General features: G+C 34.7%; 1 protein-coding gene across 2 annotated transcripts in view; it reads right to left on the reverse strand.

The window, feature by feature from the left end:
* Positions 1–18,902, reverse strand: part of LOC136026321 (tRNA-dihydrouridine(16/17) synthase [NAD(P)(+)]-like) — a 72,086-nt gene that overhangs the window by 16,058 nt on the left and 37,126 nt on the right. For both annotated transcript variants that reach the window (XM_065702747.1, XM_065702753.1), the window contains 3 exons: positions 15,905–16,100; positions 4,469–4,717; positions 572–711 (listed from right to left, as the gene is read on the reverse strand). In XM_065702747.1, the coding sequence (XP_065558819.1) occupies positions 572–711; positions 4,469–4,717; positions 15,905–16,100 (585 nt within the window). The remainder of the gene's footprint in view (positions 1–571; positions 712–4,468; positions 4,718–15,904; positions 16,101–18,902) is intronic.

The following is an 18,902-nucleotide window of genomic DNA, read 5'->3' on the forward strand; positions in this document are numbered from 1 at the left end:
ATTATGATACTCTTTGTCCTGTCGGAGGAGCTTATTTTGACATACTCAGATTAATTGTCAACAGATCGTGTTCATCTTATTTAAATACAAACTAGCAAACAGTTAATGCTCATAAGACGACTGGTTGGCGACTCAATTTTCTCGTTCAAATCTTTTTAAAAGTTTCAAATCTCGTTACAACGTTTGCTTGTGATTAAAACAGAACGAAACAAGTCTCTGGAATATCTGGAATATCAGAGTCAAAAAAAGGGATTTAGAAAGCTTTTATTGACCCATCAAATATAACGGCAGCTGTTCAATTATGAGCTAGAAATTTAAAATAAAAGAAAAGAATTTATATTTTCGCAATATTTGTTCTTTTTTTGCGCGGGCAGGGAAACAATAGAAATTAGATGTTGGGTAACTTTTTGGAAGGAGGGAGCGCATGGGGGCAACAGACAACGATCTCGTTTATAGCAACAGAAAGGTTCAACTCCCGTATCCTTATTTGGTTTATGGTTGTGTTCTTCATCGAATGTTTTTGTTACTAGAATAATCAAACACATAGTATACACAAAAGAAAAACGTGTACCTTCAGAGCTCCACTGTTCTGATCCGTCAACATACTTCTGAAAGTGATTTCTAAGGGCTACGCACACTTCCCGTAGATCATACAAATCACTAGCTCTAGCAAGGAGTTGTCGAATTTCACAACACTCGGGTAATGTAAAACTGAAATTAAGAAGCATAGAATTGAGATACTATGTTCACAAACCTGATTCTTTAAGTTATACTTAAGCAATGCAAAAGCGTGTGATATGATCACAGTTCGAAAACGCCCTCCCCCATACAAAAATTTATAAAGGGGTTAAGTTGCCCCCTGTGCTTCAAGTAGTTTTGAGACCTAAAACGTTAAGGTGTTACCCATATACTACTACTAATAACTCACCGCAGCACCAAACCGCCTGAGTCCTACACAGCTACACACGCTCCTCCTTCAGCCCAATCTATTCAAGGCCTCTGTCTTTACACCCTCCCACGAAGTTCCCATTTCCTTTAAATTTCTATTTATGACATCCCCCCCCCAGACGAGGACGACCCGCTTTCCGTTTAGCCCAGACGGTTGGCCAAAAAGGACAAAAAGGACATAATATTTGTAGACATGAATATATAATGAGTCGGAGGTAACAGGCTTGGGACTGTCTGTGCAGGATTTCCACTCTTGTTGATAGAAGAGCATCGCCAAGTGCTGAAAACTATGTTGTGACCAAGATGGGTCCAGGATTGCACAAAGCCTCCAACAAAACTGCAGGTCCCAGGGACTTCTTGCTGTCTGGTTCTAAGCCAGCTTAAGCGCTTCAGTGTAGACTTGAGAAGATATGTTAGTCCTCGTCCTGCACTGGTATCCGGGATCATTGCTTTTCCTGAGGCCAAAATAATTTCAATAATTTAAAGAACATGAAAATTGGAACTTGGAATGTTACGACGCTAAAAAATGACTATCGCATCAACATTTTGACTGATGAATTCAGACGATTTGAACTGGACTTATTAGGAGTTTTAGAAACTCATATCCCAGGGGTAGGAAGCATGAAATTAGGTAACATAGAATTTGTTTACTCAGGCAGGAAGGATGGGGTACATAGGCAGGGAGTAGGGCTCAGGATGAGTAAGGAAGCTGCTAAGTCTTGTTTAGGCTGGGAAGGTATTAATAATAGAATACTAATTGCTCATTTTATGACTAAAAAGTTCAGGGTATCAGTTATAGTAGCATATGCCCCTGTTGAACCAACTGACGGAGATACTAGCGACTCAGAGGAATTTTACTTACAGTTACAGGAGCAAATAGACAGGGTACCAGGTAGAAATATGGATAGATGGCATCCTAGCCTCGATAAATTTGGTGTAGGAAAAGAAAACAGTAATGGCTACAGACTTTTGCAATTTCGTAGGTATAACAGCATAGTTATAACAAATACGGTGTTTGGTCGTAAAATGGCCCATAACTTGACATGGTGTTCACGTGATGGTAAGACAGCAAACCTTATTGATTATGTCATTGTAAACCAAAGACTAGCAGGATCAATACAAGATACTAGGGTATATAGGAGTGCTGTTATTGATGTTAAATGCTAAGATCACCATCTAGTAGTGTCGAAGGTTAATTTAAAGCTGAAGTTTCGGAAGGGTAGCTACCTCCCGGGAACTTATGATGTTGGTAGACTTCAGGATGAAAATTTGAGAAAAACCTTCCAGGAACAATTGAATACTAAACTTGAAGGTTTAAAATTTGACAATGTGGAAGATGGATAGAATAATTTTAGAAATACAATTTGTGAGGTTGCTGTCGGTGTCTTGGGAAAGAAAGTTAAGACTGCAGCTAGGAGTATTAGTGAAAAAGCCTTATGTTTAATAGAGAGTAAAGGGTTTGTACAAGAATTATCTGTGTGATTGTTCATATGAAACAAAAGGAATGTAAAGAAAGTGGAGAAAGCATTAAAACATGAACTAAGTAGATGTGAAATGGACGCCATGGATAAAGTTGCTGAGGATCTGGAAGATGCAGCTAGATGGCATAATAGCAAATATCAATTAAAAATCGGAGTCTCTGGCGGGTCAGATCTTGTTCTTTTTTGGGTAAATTGGGGTAAATTTGCTTTACGGCAAAAATAAATAAGGCAATGGTTTAAGCATAAATTGTATTTGATTCTTTGATAAGGTAAGTATTGTTCCAGGCTTCTTTTTTTTTATGGTGACTTATTTGATTCATTGAAGACTGAGATTTCGAAAAGCCGGAAAGATAATACTATTTTCCTCTCTGTAAAATTGGGGTAAAATGAACCTTTATGTTAAGTACATTTATGCATCAGATAAACAAGGACTTAAAGTAATTATGAAGCATTGAAGCAGAAATGAGTAGTACAATAAGCGACAAGTTACGTTGATTTCCGGATCACCTTTAAAAAAAAAAAAGTTCTGAGAAACTTGCTAAAAAAGAGACTCTAGCTGGAGCAAATCTCGACCCTTTTGGGGTAAAAAATAAATTCATTATAGTAAAGAATAAAATTGCCCTTGATAGGACATTTGTACAATATGATATATCGTTACCAGGTCTTTTGGCGGCTCAATTCCAAAAATGAACTTAAGCGGGATATATCCTAGCCTATGATTCAAAACCTTTTGTATCAAAATTAAACGACGGGGGGGGGGGGGCAACTACAACTTTCTTGGAAGAATCGGGGTCAACTTGTAATAAATCCGTTTCAAGAGTCTCTTCAAAATACACTTTACTAACTTATCTAATTTTTCCTACCTAATCCTAGAAGACAAGGTGCTGCAGACTTGAATAAAAAAGAAAAAATTGTATTGAAAACTAGAATTGAATGGAGAGTAGGAACAAACCCCTTTTCTATGAGGTACGACTTGAATAACAAATCAAAATCAACGGCGTCTTTTTTTTCAAAAAAAAAATATCTTAAACTTTACCATCTAAAACCAGTCAATCGCGAATCAATTACAGGCATAATCACCCCACCTACATGCCTCTCGATTGAAACCTAAAAGAGGCTTTCATGCACCCATATTGTAAAACTGCTGCTTCACTTTGGAAAAACACACAAATATGCGAGTTGGATAGGAAATAACGGAGATCATGGACCCCTCTCTAAGAGGCAACATAGCCAAGATCAGACACTCCATATTAACCAAAAATTTAAAAGTCCTTTTGAAGAAGAAAATGTCAAATAAGATAGAATCCATGTTTAATGCTAATTCAGGAATGGTGACTAATTTTATCTGAATATTAACAATTTATTGGGAAACAAATTTAGAAAAATAGCTTAAACTCCTTGAAAATGTTAACCCCTTGAAGTGCCCCATTGGAATCATCATAGTCAAAAACCCTTTACCGGATGATTTCAGCTCCCATTATAGAATATCTGTTAGGATCTTGAGAAAAAAATATCTGTATCTTGTGCCTTGCAGAATTCCAGACGATATTCCTAGCCTAGTATTATTCCAAATGCAAGTTACGGTAGTTACACCAGTTAAATTAGAATATGGTTTTTACGTAATTAAAAAGCCACGCTCATATTATATAATAATCTAATTATTAAAACTACCTGTCTGAAGGCTAACTTACTACATAGAACATAATATGCAGAATGCCTAGCGTGATAAGGCTTACGCAATCGCTTGATGAAGCCTTTTGATAATAGACGATGAAATTGCCAAAAATTAGGAAAAATACCTTGAACTAGAATACTGACAAAAACTCTCATTCTACAAAATTAACGGTATGGAAATGATAATCTGTATCCAGATGAACATTTGTGTTTGTTTCGATTGTTACTTCTTGGGTTGAAGATTTTTCAAAGTAAGACTACGAGCAGCAACCACAGATGTCACCCCTTGCTAAAAAGCAAGTATTAAATCAGCTGTTTTGTACTTGTTTAGGAACAATTATTTCTTAAGTTCAAAGAGCCCTTACCAGTGATTAAACATTTTAAAGAGATGCCCTCTGCTATAAGACAAATTGCACGGGTATTTTTCCAAAATTTCTATATATTCTTCTGCCATTTCCCAAACTGGAGGCTGAATTCCATGAAATATGGCCGGATTGGTTAAATTGCCTTCTGCTGTCATAACAGCATCCACTCCGGTTTCCATTAAACATCGATCTGCATCTGACAGATATTGAATATTACCGTTGGCTATTACTGGAATATTTACCGCTTTCCTATAATAATAAAATAAATTAGTAACTATAATCAATAATATAGCTAGAGTCAATAGTTATTGATGGTTGTCAGAAGAACAAAACAGGATTTCAGCCTCCAACAAGGCCTATGTTCGGCTTTCTTTTAATCTTATTGGCCATCTTCTTTCATTATTTTCACCCTATTTGAAGGCCTGACTTATTTGAAGACCTGCCATCTTATCTTGAACAATCAAGTAAGTAAGCAAGTATGACGGCACTAGACCCTTAACGTCCAAACCGGCGGTGCTGATCTCCGTTTCGTGGCCTTTCAACCATGAAGTGCAATGGGGGTTGGAGCCAGCCATCCCGTACTTTTACACACGCTTCTTGCTTACCTCCTCCAGGTTTGGTACTAATTCAGAAAAAGGAATTTGAATATCCTGTTTATTTTATTAGTGACAAAATACTTATTAACGTTAAAATTCAGGTTCACAGACACCTCCAGTCCCAATGGTTGAGTTTTCCTAAAAGTACCAAATACACTAAAAATAAAATCTGACTCTATTAATTGGTTAATTGGAAACTTACACAATTATATGCGTCTTTAAAAAAATATATAAAAAAACCTGGACACCACATTTTTCAAGCAGTTCGTGGTAACGAACTGTAGTAAGGAGCGACCCGGCTCAATAGTAACCGAAACTCTAAAAAGTGGAATTTTGATACCAATAGTCACATCAAAAAATCGTATTTTAATGCTGATTTTAAATATTTAACTTTCAAGACTAGTCTTACCTATCAAAAGTTACGAGCCTGAGAAAATTTGCCTTATTTTAGAAAATAGGGGAAAGCACCCCCTAAAAGTCATACAATCTTAACGAAAATCACACCATCATATTCAGCGCATCAGAGAACTTTCTTGCCAGAATTTCGCATTTTTTGCCAGAAGACAAATCAAGGATGCGTATTTATTTGTTTTTTTTTTTTCAATGAAAAAGATGGTTGATGCTCATATGCAGTTTCAAAACTTAACAGACGTCAAGTTTAAAAATAAACAACATGTGTGAAAAATCAGCAGAAAACTATCGAGAAAAAAATAAAATCATTATGTAGCGCTAGAATATGTAGCCTTCCCGATTACTCAAGCAAGCAACATTTGAATTAAAATGGAATAGTTGTGGGCATCACGTCATGGCTAATGTAGAAAAAGCCAAGACAGACAGTCCAATTGAGTGAAAAGCAAACCTGGCCTTAATACCCCACTTTTCAGGATTGTATAAAAATGATGTTAATTCATTTGTTAATAGATATTTCTATCTATTATCCCTCCATGCGTCATTCCTAGGGCAGTAGAACCAAGGTAGGAAGTCATAGAGCTAAGATAGTGATAGAACCTATAGGTTTTCCAAGTGTTTGGTTAATTTGGCACGGGTAAACGGCGGGAGTAGGCGTGATTCTCTTATTGGACCAATATTTGATTGTTATCTTTTAGCAAGTCACGCCTGCCTAAAGTCTCAGGCATATATATATATATATATATATATATATATATATATATATATATATATATATATATATATATATATATATATATATATATATATATATATATATATATATATATATATATATATACCATATATATATATATATATATATATATATATATATATATATATATATATATATATATATATATATATAAACCACGGTTTATTGCTGGAGCAGCTAAATGTCCAACCCGCATTGCTGCTACTGACCTTTCTTTAATTTTAAAGGAAATTGTAAATAAACTTAAAACCTATTGTTCTGGTATTAAAAAATTTTCGAATTTTAATCCATATTGGAGTGTTAATAATTCACTGCAGGTGATAGATTCTTTAACAATGGTTTCAGCTAAAAGAATTGAGTCTTTCGATTTTGCGACAATGTATACTAATTTATCACTTAATGTAGTGTTTGATAATTCAAAAACTGTTATCAAGAAATCTTTCCTCTTATCTAGTAAAAGGTTCTTAAAAATAGACACTTATAATAAAAAAGCTATATGGACAAATTGCTTTAATCTACAGTTAACTTGAGATGTTACAGCTTGGATATGATTTTTGAGTTATTAGAATTTGTTTTATACAATACTTATACAAGATTTGGGGGTGATTTGTACAAGCAAATTGTGGGAATTCCCATGGGGGGGAATGCCAGCCCATTTATAGCCGACTTGTTTTTAAGTCAACTAGTATTAAATATATGATGGATAAGAATAATCCAATTAGTTTAAAACATGTTTTGTCAAATAATAAAAGATATTTAGATGATATTTTGGTCTTAAATTGTAAGGATTTCATTGATATTTCTAAAAATATATATCCATCAGAGCTTATTCTTGAGCCTAGTCATGGCGCTGGTCATGGAGATCATTTCTTAGATTTAAATGTTAATATTTGTGATAATAATAAATTAAGTTTTAAAATGTATAATAAAACGGATGATTTTGATTTTGAAGTGATTAGTTTCCCATTCCCTGAAAGTAATATACACTCAAATATCACATATTCAGCGTTTTTCTCACAGTTACTTCGTTATGCAAGGATTTGTAGTAATTATATTGATTTTAAAAATAGATGTAAAATCTTAAGCCAAAAATTGATATCAAGAGGTTTTTCTGCAAATAAATTAACTTGGCAATTTAAAAAATTTAGTTTTCATTATAACGAACTTTTAAATAAATATCAAAAGAATTATCTAGAAATACTTAAAGAAATTTTCAACTGATTTCGGAGGTTCGAGAAATGTTGTCGCAGCGCCATTTATTTTGAATTGTGTTTCTAATTGAGCGGATTTTCTTAAAAATTAGCCACATGGTAAAGATGAATTCTATAATTGTTTAGTTCATTCAGGTTTTTTGCAATGTGTTAATATTTGTGATTTGGTAAAATTTATAATATTTAGTTTACCTATTGTTGCTAAAGGGAGGGATATATTAACAGGATAAGCTTGTTTTGGTTTTACTTGGTTGTTTTACATTTGCTGTTTTTTTTCTTTCATAGGCATATATTTTGGGGGTGATACCTGACGCGGGGATGCCATGGATATTCTGTGGTAGCCACAACACTGTGCTGGGTAGAGAATTTAGAGTGGCGAAACCCTATATAGGCCAGTGTATTCTCCTGATGAGCCCTTATGCTGGGTGTTGCCTCTGAATTATTTGTCTATATTATTTTTTCTATTGTTTGGTAAATGACGACTTATACTTATTGACGACATGACTGCCTGTCCATGGATTATTCTTTAAGGTTGATTGTGTGTGGCTATGCTGTTTGACCTATGTGATTGTATGGATGAGTAGGGTTATGGCCTCATTCAAGTGCTGGTCTATATTAATCACTAATTTAGGAAAACAGTCTTCCTTTTCTCCTTCTGTCTCTCTTTTTTTTGTGTTTGTGCTGTTGCATTGGTGATTTCTCTTTTCATGATATATATATATATATATATATATATATATATATATATATATATATATATATATATATATATATATATATATATATATATATTTACATATATATATATATCTATATATATAAAAATAAGTTGTCTGTCTGTGGATCAGGTGACGTCATGTTTCTGTGTCGGCTGACGTCATGAAATTAGTTGTCGTAATTTATGACGAAAGTCATAAATTAGGGTTCGTCAATATGTACTTCATAGTGACGCTGAAAAATAAAGAAGAAAAAGAAAAATGAAAAAAGAAAAAAGGTAAAAAACTAAAAAGAAAAAACACTCAAAGAGAAATTACAGACCGGGACACAAATGACGACCGAGACAGAGGGAATATAAGTGACGACCGGGAACCTCAAAGAGAAATTACAGACTGGGACATCCGGACACAAATCACGACCGGGACACAGGGAATATAAATGACGACCGGGACACAGGGACACAACTACAACGGGGACGCCGGGGGCACAGGCGGGATATATAAATGACGACCGGGACACAGGGAATGTTCGAATAGAAATTACAGACCGGGACACCGGGACACAAATGACGACCGGGACACAGGGAATATAAATGACGACCGGGACACTCAAAGAGAAATTACAAACTGGGACACCAGGACACAAATGACGACCGGGACACAGGGACACATCATTAGAATAATGAGGTATAGATCTGAATACGAATTGTTTTTCCCATGGACAATTATATGTTGCATGTTCAAGAGTCAGTAAACCTGACAATCTATTTATATGCACAGACAATGGGACAGCGAAGAATGTTGTATATTCGCATGTTTTACGTAGTTAAAAACATATATTTATATCTATCTCTATTCACAGGTAGGACACAGGGACACAACTACAATGGCGCGTAACTAATATGGCGCGTAACGACTTACGCGCGCGGAGGGGCTTGGGGGGGCGCGAAGCGCCCCACCAACTAGGTGTTGGGGTGGCGCGAAGCGCCACCCCAACAGCTAGTATATCTATAAAAATAAGTTGTCTGTGTGTGTGTGTGTATGTCGAGTGACGTCATGTTTGTGTGTCGGCTGACGTCATGTTTTCGACTGACGAAATTACAGACCGGGACATCGGGACACAAATGACGACCGGGACACCGGGACATAGGGAATATAAATGACGACCGGGAAACTCAAAGAGAAAGCGACCGGGACACAAGGAATGTTCGATTAGCAATCACCATCAACAAAGCACCGGGAGACAAATGACGACCGGGAAATAGGGAGCATAAATGGCGACCAGGACATAAGTAAAAAAAAAAACTAAAAAAACTAAAAAAAAGGTAAAAACTACAAAAAAAAACTAAAAAGAAAAAAAAACTAAAAACTAATAAAAAAACTAAAAAAGCTAAAAAACTAAAAAAACTAAAAAAGAAAAAAAAGAAAAAAGGAAAAAAATTGAAAAATAAAGGAGAAAAACAAAACTAAAAAAAATAAAAATAAGAAAAACTAAAAAGGTAAAAACTGCAAAAAAAAAAACTAAAAAGAAAAAAGAACTAAAAAAAACTAAAAAAAAAGTAAAAACAAAAAAAAGCCAGAAAGAAAAAAGGGGAAAAACACAAAAATTTATTTCATCATATACCAATTCAAAAACGAATGTATATACAGACCGGGACACAAATGACGACCGGGACACAGGGATGACGATCGGGACGTGTGTGTGTGTGTGTCGAGTGACGTCATGTTTGTGTGTCGGTTGACGTCATGTTTTCTACTGACGAAATTAAAGACCGGGACATCGGGACACAAATGACGACCGGGACACCGGGACATAGGGAATATAAATGACGACCGGGAAACTCAAAGAGAAAGCGACCGGGACACAAGGAATGTTCGATTAGCAATCACCATCAACAAAGCACCGGGACACAAATGACGACCGGGACACAGGGAGCATAAATGACGACCAGGACATAAGTAAAAAAAAAACTAAAAAACTAAAAAAAGGTAAAAACTACAAAAAAAAACAAAAAAAACTAAAAACTAATAAAAAAACTAAAAAAGCTAAAAAACTAAAAAAGAAAAAAAAGAAAAAAGGAAAAAAATTGAAAAATAAAGGAGAAAAACAAAACTAAAAAAAATAAAAATAAGAAAAACTAAAAAGGTAAAAACTGCAAAAAAAAACTAAAAAGAAAAAAGAACTAAAAAAAACTAAAAAAAAAGTAAAAACAAAAAAAAGCCAAAAAGAAAAAAAGGGGAAAAACACAAAAATTTATTTCATCATATACCAATTCAAAAACGAATGTATATACAGACCGGGACACAAATGACGACCGGGACACAGGGATGACGATCGGGACGTGTGTGTGTGTGTGTGTGTCGAGTGACGTCATGTTTGTGTGTCGGTTGACGTCATGTTTTCTACTGACGAAATTAAAGACCGGGACATCGGGACACAAATGACGACCGGGACACCGAGACATAGGGAATATAAATGACGACCGGGAAACTCAAAGAGAAAGCGACCGGGACACAAGGAATGTTCGATTAGCAATCACCATCAACAAAGCACCGGGACACAAATGACGACCGGGACACAGGGAGCATAAATGACGACCAGGACATAAGTAAAAAAAAACTAAAAAACTAAAAAAAGGTAAAAACTACAAAAAAAACAAAAAAAAAACTAAAAACTAATAAAAAAACTAAAAAAGCTAAAAAACTAAAAAAACTAAAAAAGAAATAAAAATGAAAAAAGGAAAAAAAATTGAAAAATAAAGGAGAAAAACAAAACAAAAAAAAATAAAAATAAGAAAAACTAAAAAGGTAACAACTACAAAAAAACTAAAAGAAAAAAAAAACTAAAAAAAAACTAAAAAAAGTAAAAACCAAAAAAAAGCTAAAAAGAAAAAAAAGGGAAAAACATAAAAATTTATTTCATCATATACCAATTCAAAAACGAATGTATATACAGACCGGGACACAAATGACGACCGGGACACAGGGATGACGACCGGGACACAGGGACACAACTACAACGGGGACACCGGGGGACACAGGGGGATATATAAATGACGACGGGGACACAGGGAATGTTCGATTAGCAATCACCATCAACAAAGCTCAAGGGCAATCATTAGAATCATGAGGTATAACTAAAAAAACTAAAAAAAGGTAAAAAACTAAAAACTAAGAAAAGACCAATTCAAAAACGAATGTATATACAGACCGGGACACCGGGACACGAATGACGACCGGGACACCGGGACACAAGGAATCATGAGGTATAGATCTGAATACGGATTGTTTTCCCATGGACAATTATATGTTGCATGTTCAAGAGTCGGTAAACCTGACAATCTATTTATATGCACAGACAATGGGACAGCGAAGAATGTTGTATATTCGCAAGTTTTACGTAGTTAAAAACATATATATATATATATCTATCTATATTCACAGGTGGGACACAGGGACACAACTACAATGGCGCGTAACTAATATGGCGCGTAAAAAAGTAAAAACCAAAAAAAAGCTAAAAAGAAAAAAAAGGGACACTCAAAGAGAAATTACAAACTGGGACACCAGGACACAAATGACGACCGGGACACAGGGACACATCATTAGAATAATGAGGTATAGATCTGAATACGAATTGTTTTTCCCATGGACAATTATATGTTGCATGTTCAAGAGTCAGTAAACCTGACAATCTATTTATATGCACAGACAATGGGACAGCGAAGAATGTTGTATATTCGCATGTTTTACGTAGTTAAAAACATATATTTATATCTATCTCTATTCACAGGTAGGACACAGGGACACAACTACAATGGCGCGTAACTAATATGGCGCGTAACGACTTACGCGCGCGGAGGGGCTTGGGGGGGCGCGAAGCGCCCCACCAACTAGGTGTTGGGGTGGCGCGAAGCGCCACCCCAACAGCTAGTATATCTATAAAAATAAGTTGTCTGTGTGTGTGTGTGTATGTCGAGTGACGTCATGTTTGTGTGTCGGCTGACGTCATGTTTTCGACTGACGAAATTACAGACCGGGACATCGGGACACAAATGACGACCGGGACACCGGGACATAGGGAATATAAATGACGACCGGGAAACTCAAAGAGAAAGCGACCGGGACACAAGGAATGTTCGATTAGCAATCACCATCAACAAAGCACCGGGAGACAAATGACGACCGGGAAATAAGGAGCATAAATGGCGACCAGGACATAAGTAAAAAAAAAAACTAAAAAAACTAAAAAAAAGGTAAAAACTACAAAAAAAAACTAAAAAGAAAAAAAAACTAAAAACTAATAAAAAAACTAAAAAAGCTAAAAAACTAAAAAAACTAAAAAAGAAAAAAAAGAAAAAAGGAAAAAAATTGAAAAATAAAGGAGAAAAACAAAACTAAAAAAAATAAAAATAAGAAAAACTAAAAAGGTAAAAACTGCAAAAAAAAAAACTAAAAAGAAAAAAGAACTAAAAAAAACTAAAAAAAAAGTAAAAACAAAAAAAAGCCAGAAAGAAAAAAGGGGAAAAACACAAAAATTTATTTCATCATATACCAATTCAAAAACGAATGTATATACAGACCGGGACACAAATGACGACCGGGACACAGGGATGACGATCGGGACGTGTGTGTGTGTGTGTCGAGTGACGTCATGTTTGTGTGTCGGTTGACGTCATGTTTTCTACTGACGAAATTAAAGACCGGGACATCGGGACACAAATGACGACCGGGACACCGGGACATAGGGAATATAAATGACGACCGGGAAACTCAAAGAGAAAGCGACCGGGACACAAGGAATGTTCGATTAGCAATCACCATCAACAAAGCACCGGGACACAAATGACGACCGGGACACAGGGAGCATAAATGACGACCAGGACATAAGTAAAAAAAAAACTAAAAAACTAAAAAAAGGTAAAAACTACAAAAAAAAACAAAAAAAACTAAAAACTAATAAAAAAACTAAAAAAGCTAAAAAACTAAAAAAGAAAAAAAAGAAAAAAGGAAAAAAATTGAAAAATAAAGGAGAAAAACAAAACTAAAAAAAATAAAAATAAGAAAAACTAAAAAGGTAAAAACTGCAAAAAAAAACTAAAAAGAAAAAAGAACTAAAAAAAACTAAAAAAAAAGTAAAAACAAAAAAAAGCCAAAAAGAAAAAAAGGGGAAAAACACAAAAATTTATTTCATCATATACCAATTCAAAAACGAATGTATATACAGACCGGGACACAAATGACGACCGGGACACAGGGATGACGATCGGGACGTGTGTGTGTGTGTGTGTGTCGAGTGACGTCATGTTTGTGTGTCGGTTGACGTCATGTTTTCTACTGACGAAATTAAAGACCGGGACATCGGGACACAAATGACGACCGGGACACCGAGACATAGGGAATATAAATGACGACCGGGAAACTCAAAGAGAAAGCGACCGGGACACAAGGAATGTTCGATTAGCAATCACCATCAACAAAGCACCGGGACACAAATGACGACCGGGACACAGGGAGCATAAATGACGACCAGGACATAAGTAAAAAAAAACTAAAAAACTAAAAAAAGGTAAAAACTACAAAAAAAACAAAAAAAAAACTAAAAACTAATAAAAAAACTAAAAAAGCTAAAAAACTAAAAAAACTAAAAAAGAAATAAAAATAAAAAAAGGAAAAAAAATTGAAAAATAAAGGAGAAAAACAAAACAAAAAAAAATAAAAATAAGAAAAACTAAAAAGGTAACAACTACAAAAAAACTAAAAGAAAAAAAAAACTAAAAAAAAACTAAAAAAAGTAAAAACCAAAAAAAAGCTAAAAAGAAAAAAAAGGGAAAAACATAAAAATTTATTTCATCATATACCAATTCAAAAACGAATGTATATACAGACCGGGACACAAATGACGACCGGGACACAGGGATGACGACCGGGACACAGGGACACAACTACAACGGGGACACCGGGGGACACAGGGGGATATATAAATGACGACGGGGACACAGGGAATGTTCGATTAGCAATCACCATCAACAAAGCTCAAGGGCAATCATTAGAATCATGAGGTATAACTAAAAAAACTAAAAAAAGGTAAAAAACTAAAAACTAAGAAAAGACCAATTCAAAAACGAATGTATATACAGACCGGGACACCGGGACACGAATGACGACCGGGACACCGGGACACAAGGAATCATGAGGTATAGATCTGAATACGGATTGTTTTCCCATGGACAATTATATGTTGCATGTTCAAGAGTCGGTAAACCTGATAATCTATTTATATGCACAGACAATGGGACAGCGAAGAATGTTGTATATTCGCAAGTTTTACGTAGTTAAAAACATATATATATATATCTATCTATATTCACAGGTGGGACACAGGGACACAACTACAATGGCGCGTAACTAATATGGCGCGTAACTACTTACGCGCGCGGGGGGGCTTGGGGGGCGCGAATCGCCCCCACCAACTAGGTGTTGGGGTGGCGGGAAGCGCCACCCCAACAGCTAGCATATATATATATATTAAATGCTCAACATTATCATCATCAAAGACGTTAATGTTAATCTTTAGAAGACGTCAGAAGACTTGCTATCATTTGGCAGCTAAGAATCAGCTTCATCCATCAACAAATTACATAAAAAAAAAAAAAAAAAAAAAAAAAAAAAAAAAAAAAAAAAAAAAAAAAAATTTGCTCAGCAACTTTTTCAGATTGCAAAACAAAGGTAAAAATTATTGAAATAACAAATTTTCCGATTTTTTAAGTCAGTTTAGATCATTCTCTAAGAAAAATTTTAAGTAATATCATAATTCTGACTCGATGGATAGACAGATCTGAAATTCTTGAATTCAAGAATGTAAGTACCGTCACATTTTAGTTAAGTTACAACAATAGACTTCTTACAAAATCGAGAATGAGCATGCAGAAACTACTGTTGCAAATATCACATTAATAATACAAGTATCTTACCCTTTTAGTATAAGTTACAGCTAAAGGCTTATCGCAAAATCAAGAAAGAAAATAAACCTTAAGGACTTTAAATGTCCCACCTACTGTATATCACAGCTTGTCACAAATACCACAACAACAATATAAACAACATCACCCTTCAGTGTAAGTTACTGCATAAGGCTTGTCGCAAGATCTAGAGTGAACATAAACTTTAAGGACTTTATTTATCATAGATAATTCATAATTTGTTTTAGAGTATGGGTAAATGACGCATCCGTGGTCTTTCTTCTGGCAGAAAATACGAAATTCCACATTATTGTATATAGGAGCTAGAAACTTCTACGTTAGGGTTCTCTGATACGCTGAATCTGATGGTGTAATTTATCTTCAAGATTGTATGACTTTTAGGGGGTGTTTCCTCCTATTTTCTAAAATAAGGCAAATTTTCTCAGGCTCGTAACTTTTGACGGGTAAGACTAAACTTAATGAAACTTATATATTTAAAATCAGCATTAAAAAGCAATTCTTTTAATATAACTATTGGTATCAAAATTCTGTTTTTAGAGTTTCGGTTATTATTGAGCCGGGTCACTCCTTACTAGGTTCGTTACCATGAACTGTAGTATAAGAGTTTAAACTGCCACTAGTGTCGTTCATAAAACCATTAATGCCATTTAGCTTTTAGCGACACTTGGCATTTTCTCAAGCTTTGTAATCATTTTAATACAAAATTTACTTTGTGTTAAAAAAAATATTACATTCACCAAAAGACTCAGAAATCGAAAAAATTACTTGACTGCTTTGATTTGTTCCCAGTCAGCGAGGCCTGTATCCCGTCCCTTCTGTTCCCTGGTTCTTCCATGTACAGTTAAGGCGTAGCAGCCGGCTCTTTCAATCATTTTGGCGTAGGCAATAGTTTTTTCAACATCAGGGAAAACTCTTATCTTGCATGTGATTGGAACTTTCAATTCTTTTGAAGCCATTTCAACTGAAAAAAAAAATTAAATTATTCGCTCAAGGTACAGAAAATCCATTAATACTTTGAACTAGTTCATCCAATAGTCAAATAATGTTCAATTTCAAATATTTGAAAACAGCATATTTTGAAGCATACAAGAGGGCACTGACTTACTACCACCTGGTGCATATATCGGAACGCCATGCATGTCACATATTTCTGCAAAGTTTGGAACGCAGTACCTGGTGTAGGCAATTTCTGAATATGGGAACCCCTTGAAGAAATCTCACTGTTAAAATTTTAAAATAAAACCTTGTATTTCCGATTTTAAAGCTGTTTATTTACCCGTTTTAAAAGCTGTCTGATGCCACCTCCTGAATACGAGTGAGCGGCGATTTTCTGCCACTTGATGTACATCTCGGAACGCCATATGTGCAGCACAGTTTCACCACACTTAGGACACTTCCACTACACTTGGAACGCGGCACCTGGTGTACGCGATTTCTGAGAGAAAGTGACTCCTCGGGACCATATCCCTGCAATTTTGACTAAAAACTAGAGCTGACAGCAATAGAGGTTGTATTACCAATGTTGCCATATTTTAAACCCAAAAATCACAATCTTTTCACACTGTTTTGAGCCAAAACTCACTTCTGTAAAACTTGTTGATGTGGCAGCCTGGCCCATAGCTTCAGAATACAAGTCCCGACATAACTCAAACATACTTATTATTAAAGAACCCTAGTATGCCACATTTAAAGTACTCATGCTAGTTTTAGGCATAAGCTACCCGAATTACCTCCAGAAAACAGAGAATAAGCAAAGTGACAAAGATGATAAAGCAAAAAAGTAAAGCGACATAGAAGATAAAACAAACAAAACCTTTACAAGCAAACTCCTAAAACAAACTCCACACACACAAAAAAAATAAAATAAAATAAGGTGACAAAGATGATTAATTGATTTTCAAGTGTAATTTCAATCCCAGGGTTTCAACCTGGTTTAAACTATAATTTTCGAATCATATGATGCAACGTACTTTTTATGGTGCAACGTGCATCATATGGTGTAACGTGCATGATTTTGCATTTTATGAGAGTTTTAATTTACAGAATGTATTTAAGTACCATTCAGTATGAAACTATCAAGCTTGGCTTCTACAAAAATATTTAGAATTCATTAATTACGTTCCCATTTTACGACAAACGTCTTTTTTTAACTAACTCTTTTGTTTGAATCTAATTTATCTTAGCACAATCACTTGTATTTGCGAGCATTTATAAGCTTTTTATTTCATTTGATTTAACGAGAATTATAATAAATGACACATTTAACAAATGAAAGCAGTTATTAGCTTTTTATTTCATTTAGTTTAATGAAAATAAGAATAAGTGAGAGCAGTCACAAGTTTTTTTTTCATGTAATTTAGTTAAAATTACAGAAGTTAAAGAAGACATTAAAATAACTAGAAAATAATAAGTCTAAATTTCCTGATAGCGCGGTAAATAAATTTTCGAAATATGCTGAATAAAAAGATAGCAATCAGATGTTGAAAATGATGAGCATGATTTTAGACGGAAAAGAAAACCCAGCAAAATAATAAATGTTAAAAATAGAGAAGAAACCTTTTAATCAACAGTGAACAGATATAAATTTTTAACTGGATATTTCTAACGCATATACGGTGTTCATCGACAGCAGTAAAACTTAAGAGTTTTACTTCAGATGATGAACAATGTATATGTGTTCGAAATATCCAGTTAAAAATTTTACATCTGTTCACTCTCGATTAAAAGATTTCATCCCTATTTTGAACTGTTATACTTTCGTCATGGAAAGGCAGTGTGGTCTTCGAAGTTATCTACGAAGACCCAACAGAGGCATACTTTCGTAGAATTCCTTGGGGGGGGGGGAGCTGGATGCAATCTTCCCAAATCAAGTGAAAATTACAGTGAAAACTGAAAAATGAGCCATGTACTACCATAAAGCCAAATATATACTATAGAAAACTGGCCGTTTTCTATGAATACTGAGTTAAGCAGGCTTATTTTAGTCCTGACAAGATTTTTTTTGCCAAAACTAAATTTCAGCAGGGGGGACAAAATAAAGTCTGGGGGGAAAACTTGGGTCTGGAGAGGGCAGTTGCCCCCCTGTCCCATAGCAAATTACGCCTCTGAGTACAAAGTGATTTTCATAAACTTTTATTAAATGTAACTAAAAACAAATAAGAAATGAAATAAGTAAAACAAAGATAAAAAATTAAATATTTAAAATTCAACAGACTTTTTTCGTTTTACGACATTTTTTATTATTTCTATTAACTTACGTTTTATGCGAGTAAAAACAATCATTCATCCTACCAGGATAACTTGTCATAAATGAGGGCAGCTATAAGCTTAGTATTTTAAAAGAAACATACAATTTACTAATTAGTAGTTACTAATTTACAATTTACTTATTAATTTACAATTTACCATCAAACAGTTGGTGGTAACGAACTGTAGTAAGGAGCGACTCGGCTCAATAGTAACCGAAACTCTAAAAAACGGAATTTTGATATCAATAGTTACATCAAAAGAATCGTATTTTAATGCTGATTTTAAATATATAAGTTTCAAGATTGGTCTTACCCATCAAAAGTTACGAGCCTGAGAAAATTTGCCTTAATTTAGAAAATTGGGGAAAACATTCCCTAAAAGTCACAGAGTCTTAACAAAAATCACACCATCAGATCCAGCGTATCAAAGAACCCTGCTGTGAAAGTTTCTGGCTCCTTTCTGCAAAAATGTGGAATTTAGTATTTTTTTTCCCAGAAGACAGATCACGGATACG

The sequence above is a fragment of the Artemia franciscana genome, chromosome 1, assembly GCF_032884065.1.
Source record: "Artemia franciscana chromosome 1, ASM3288406v1, whole genome shotgun sequence".
Lineage (NCBI taxonomy): Eukaryota > Metazoa > Arthropoda > Branchiopoda > Anostraca > Artemiidae > Artemia > Artemia franciscana.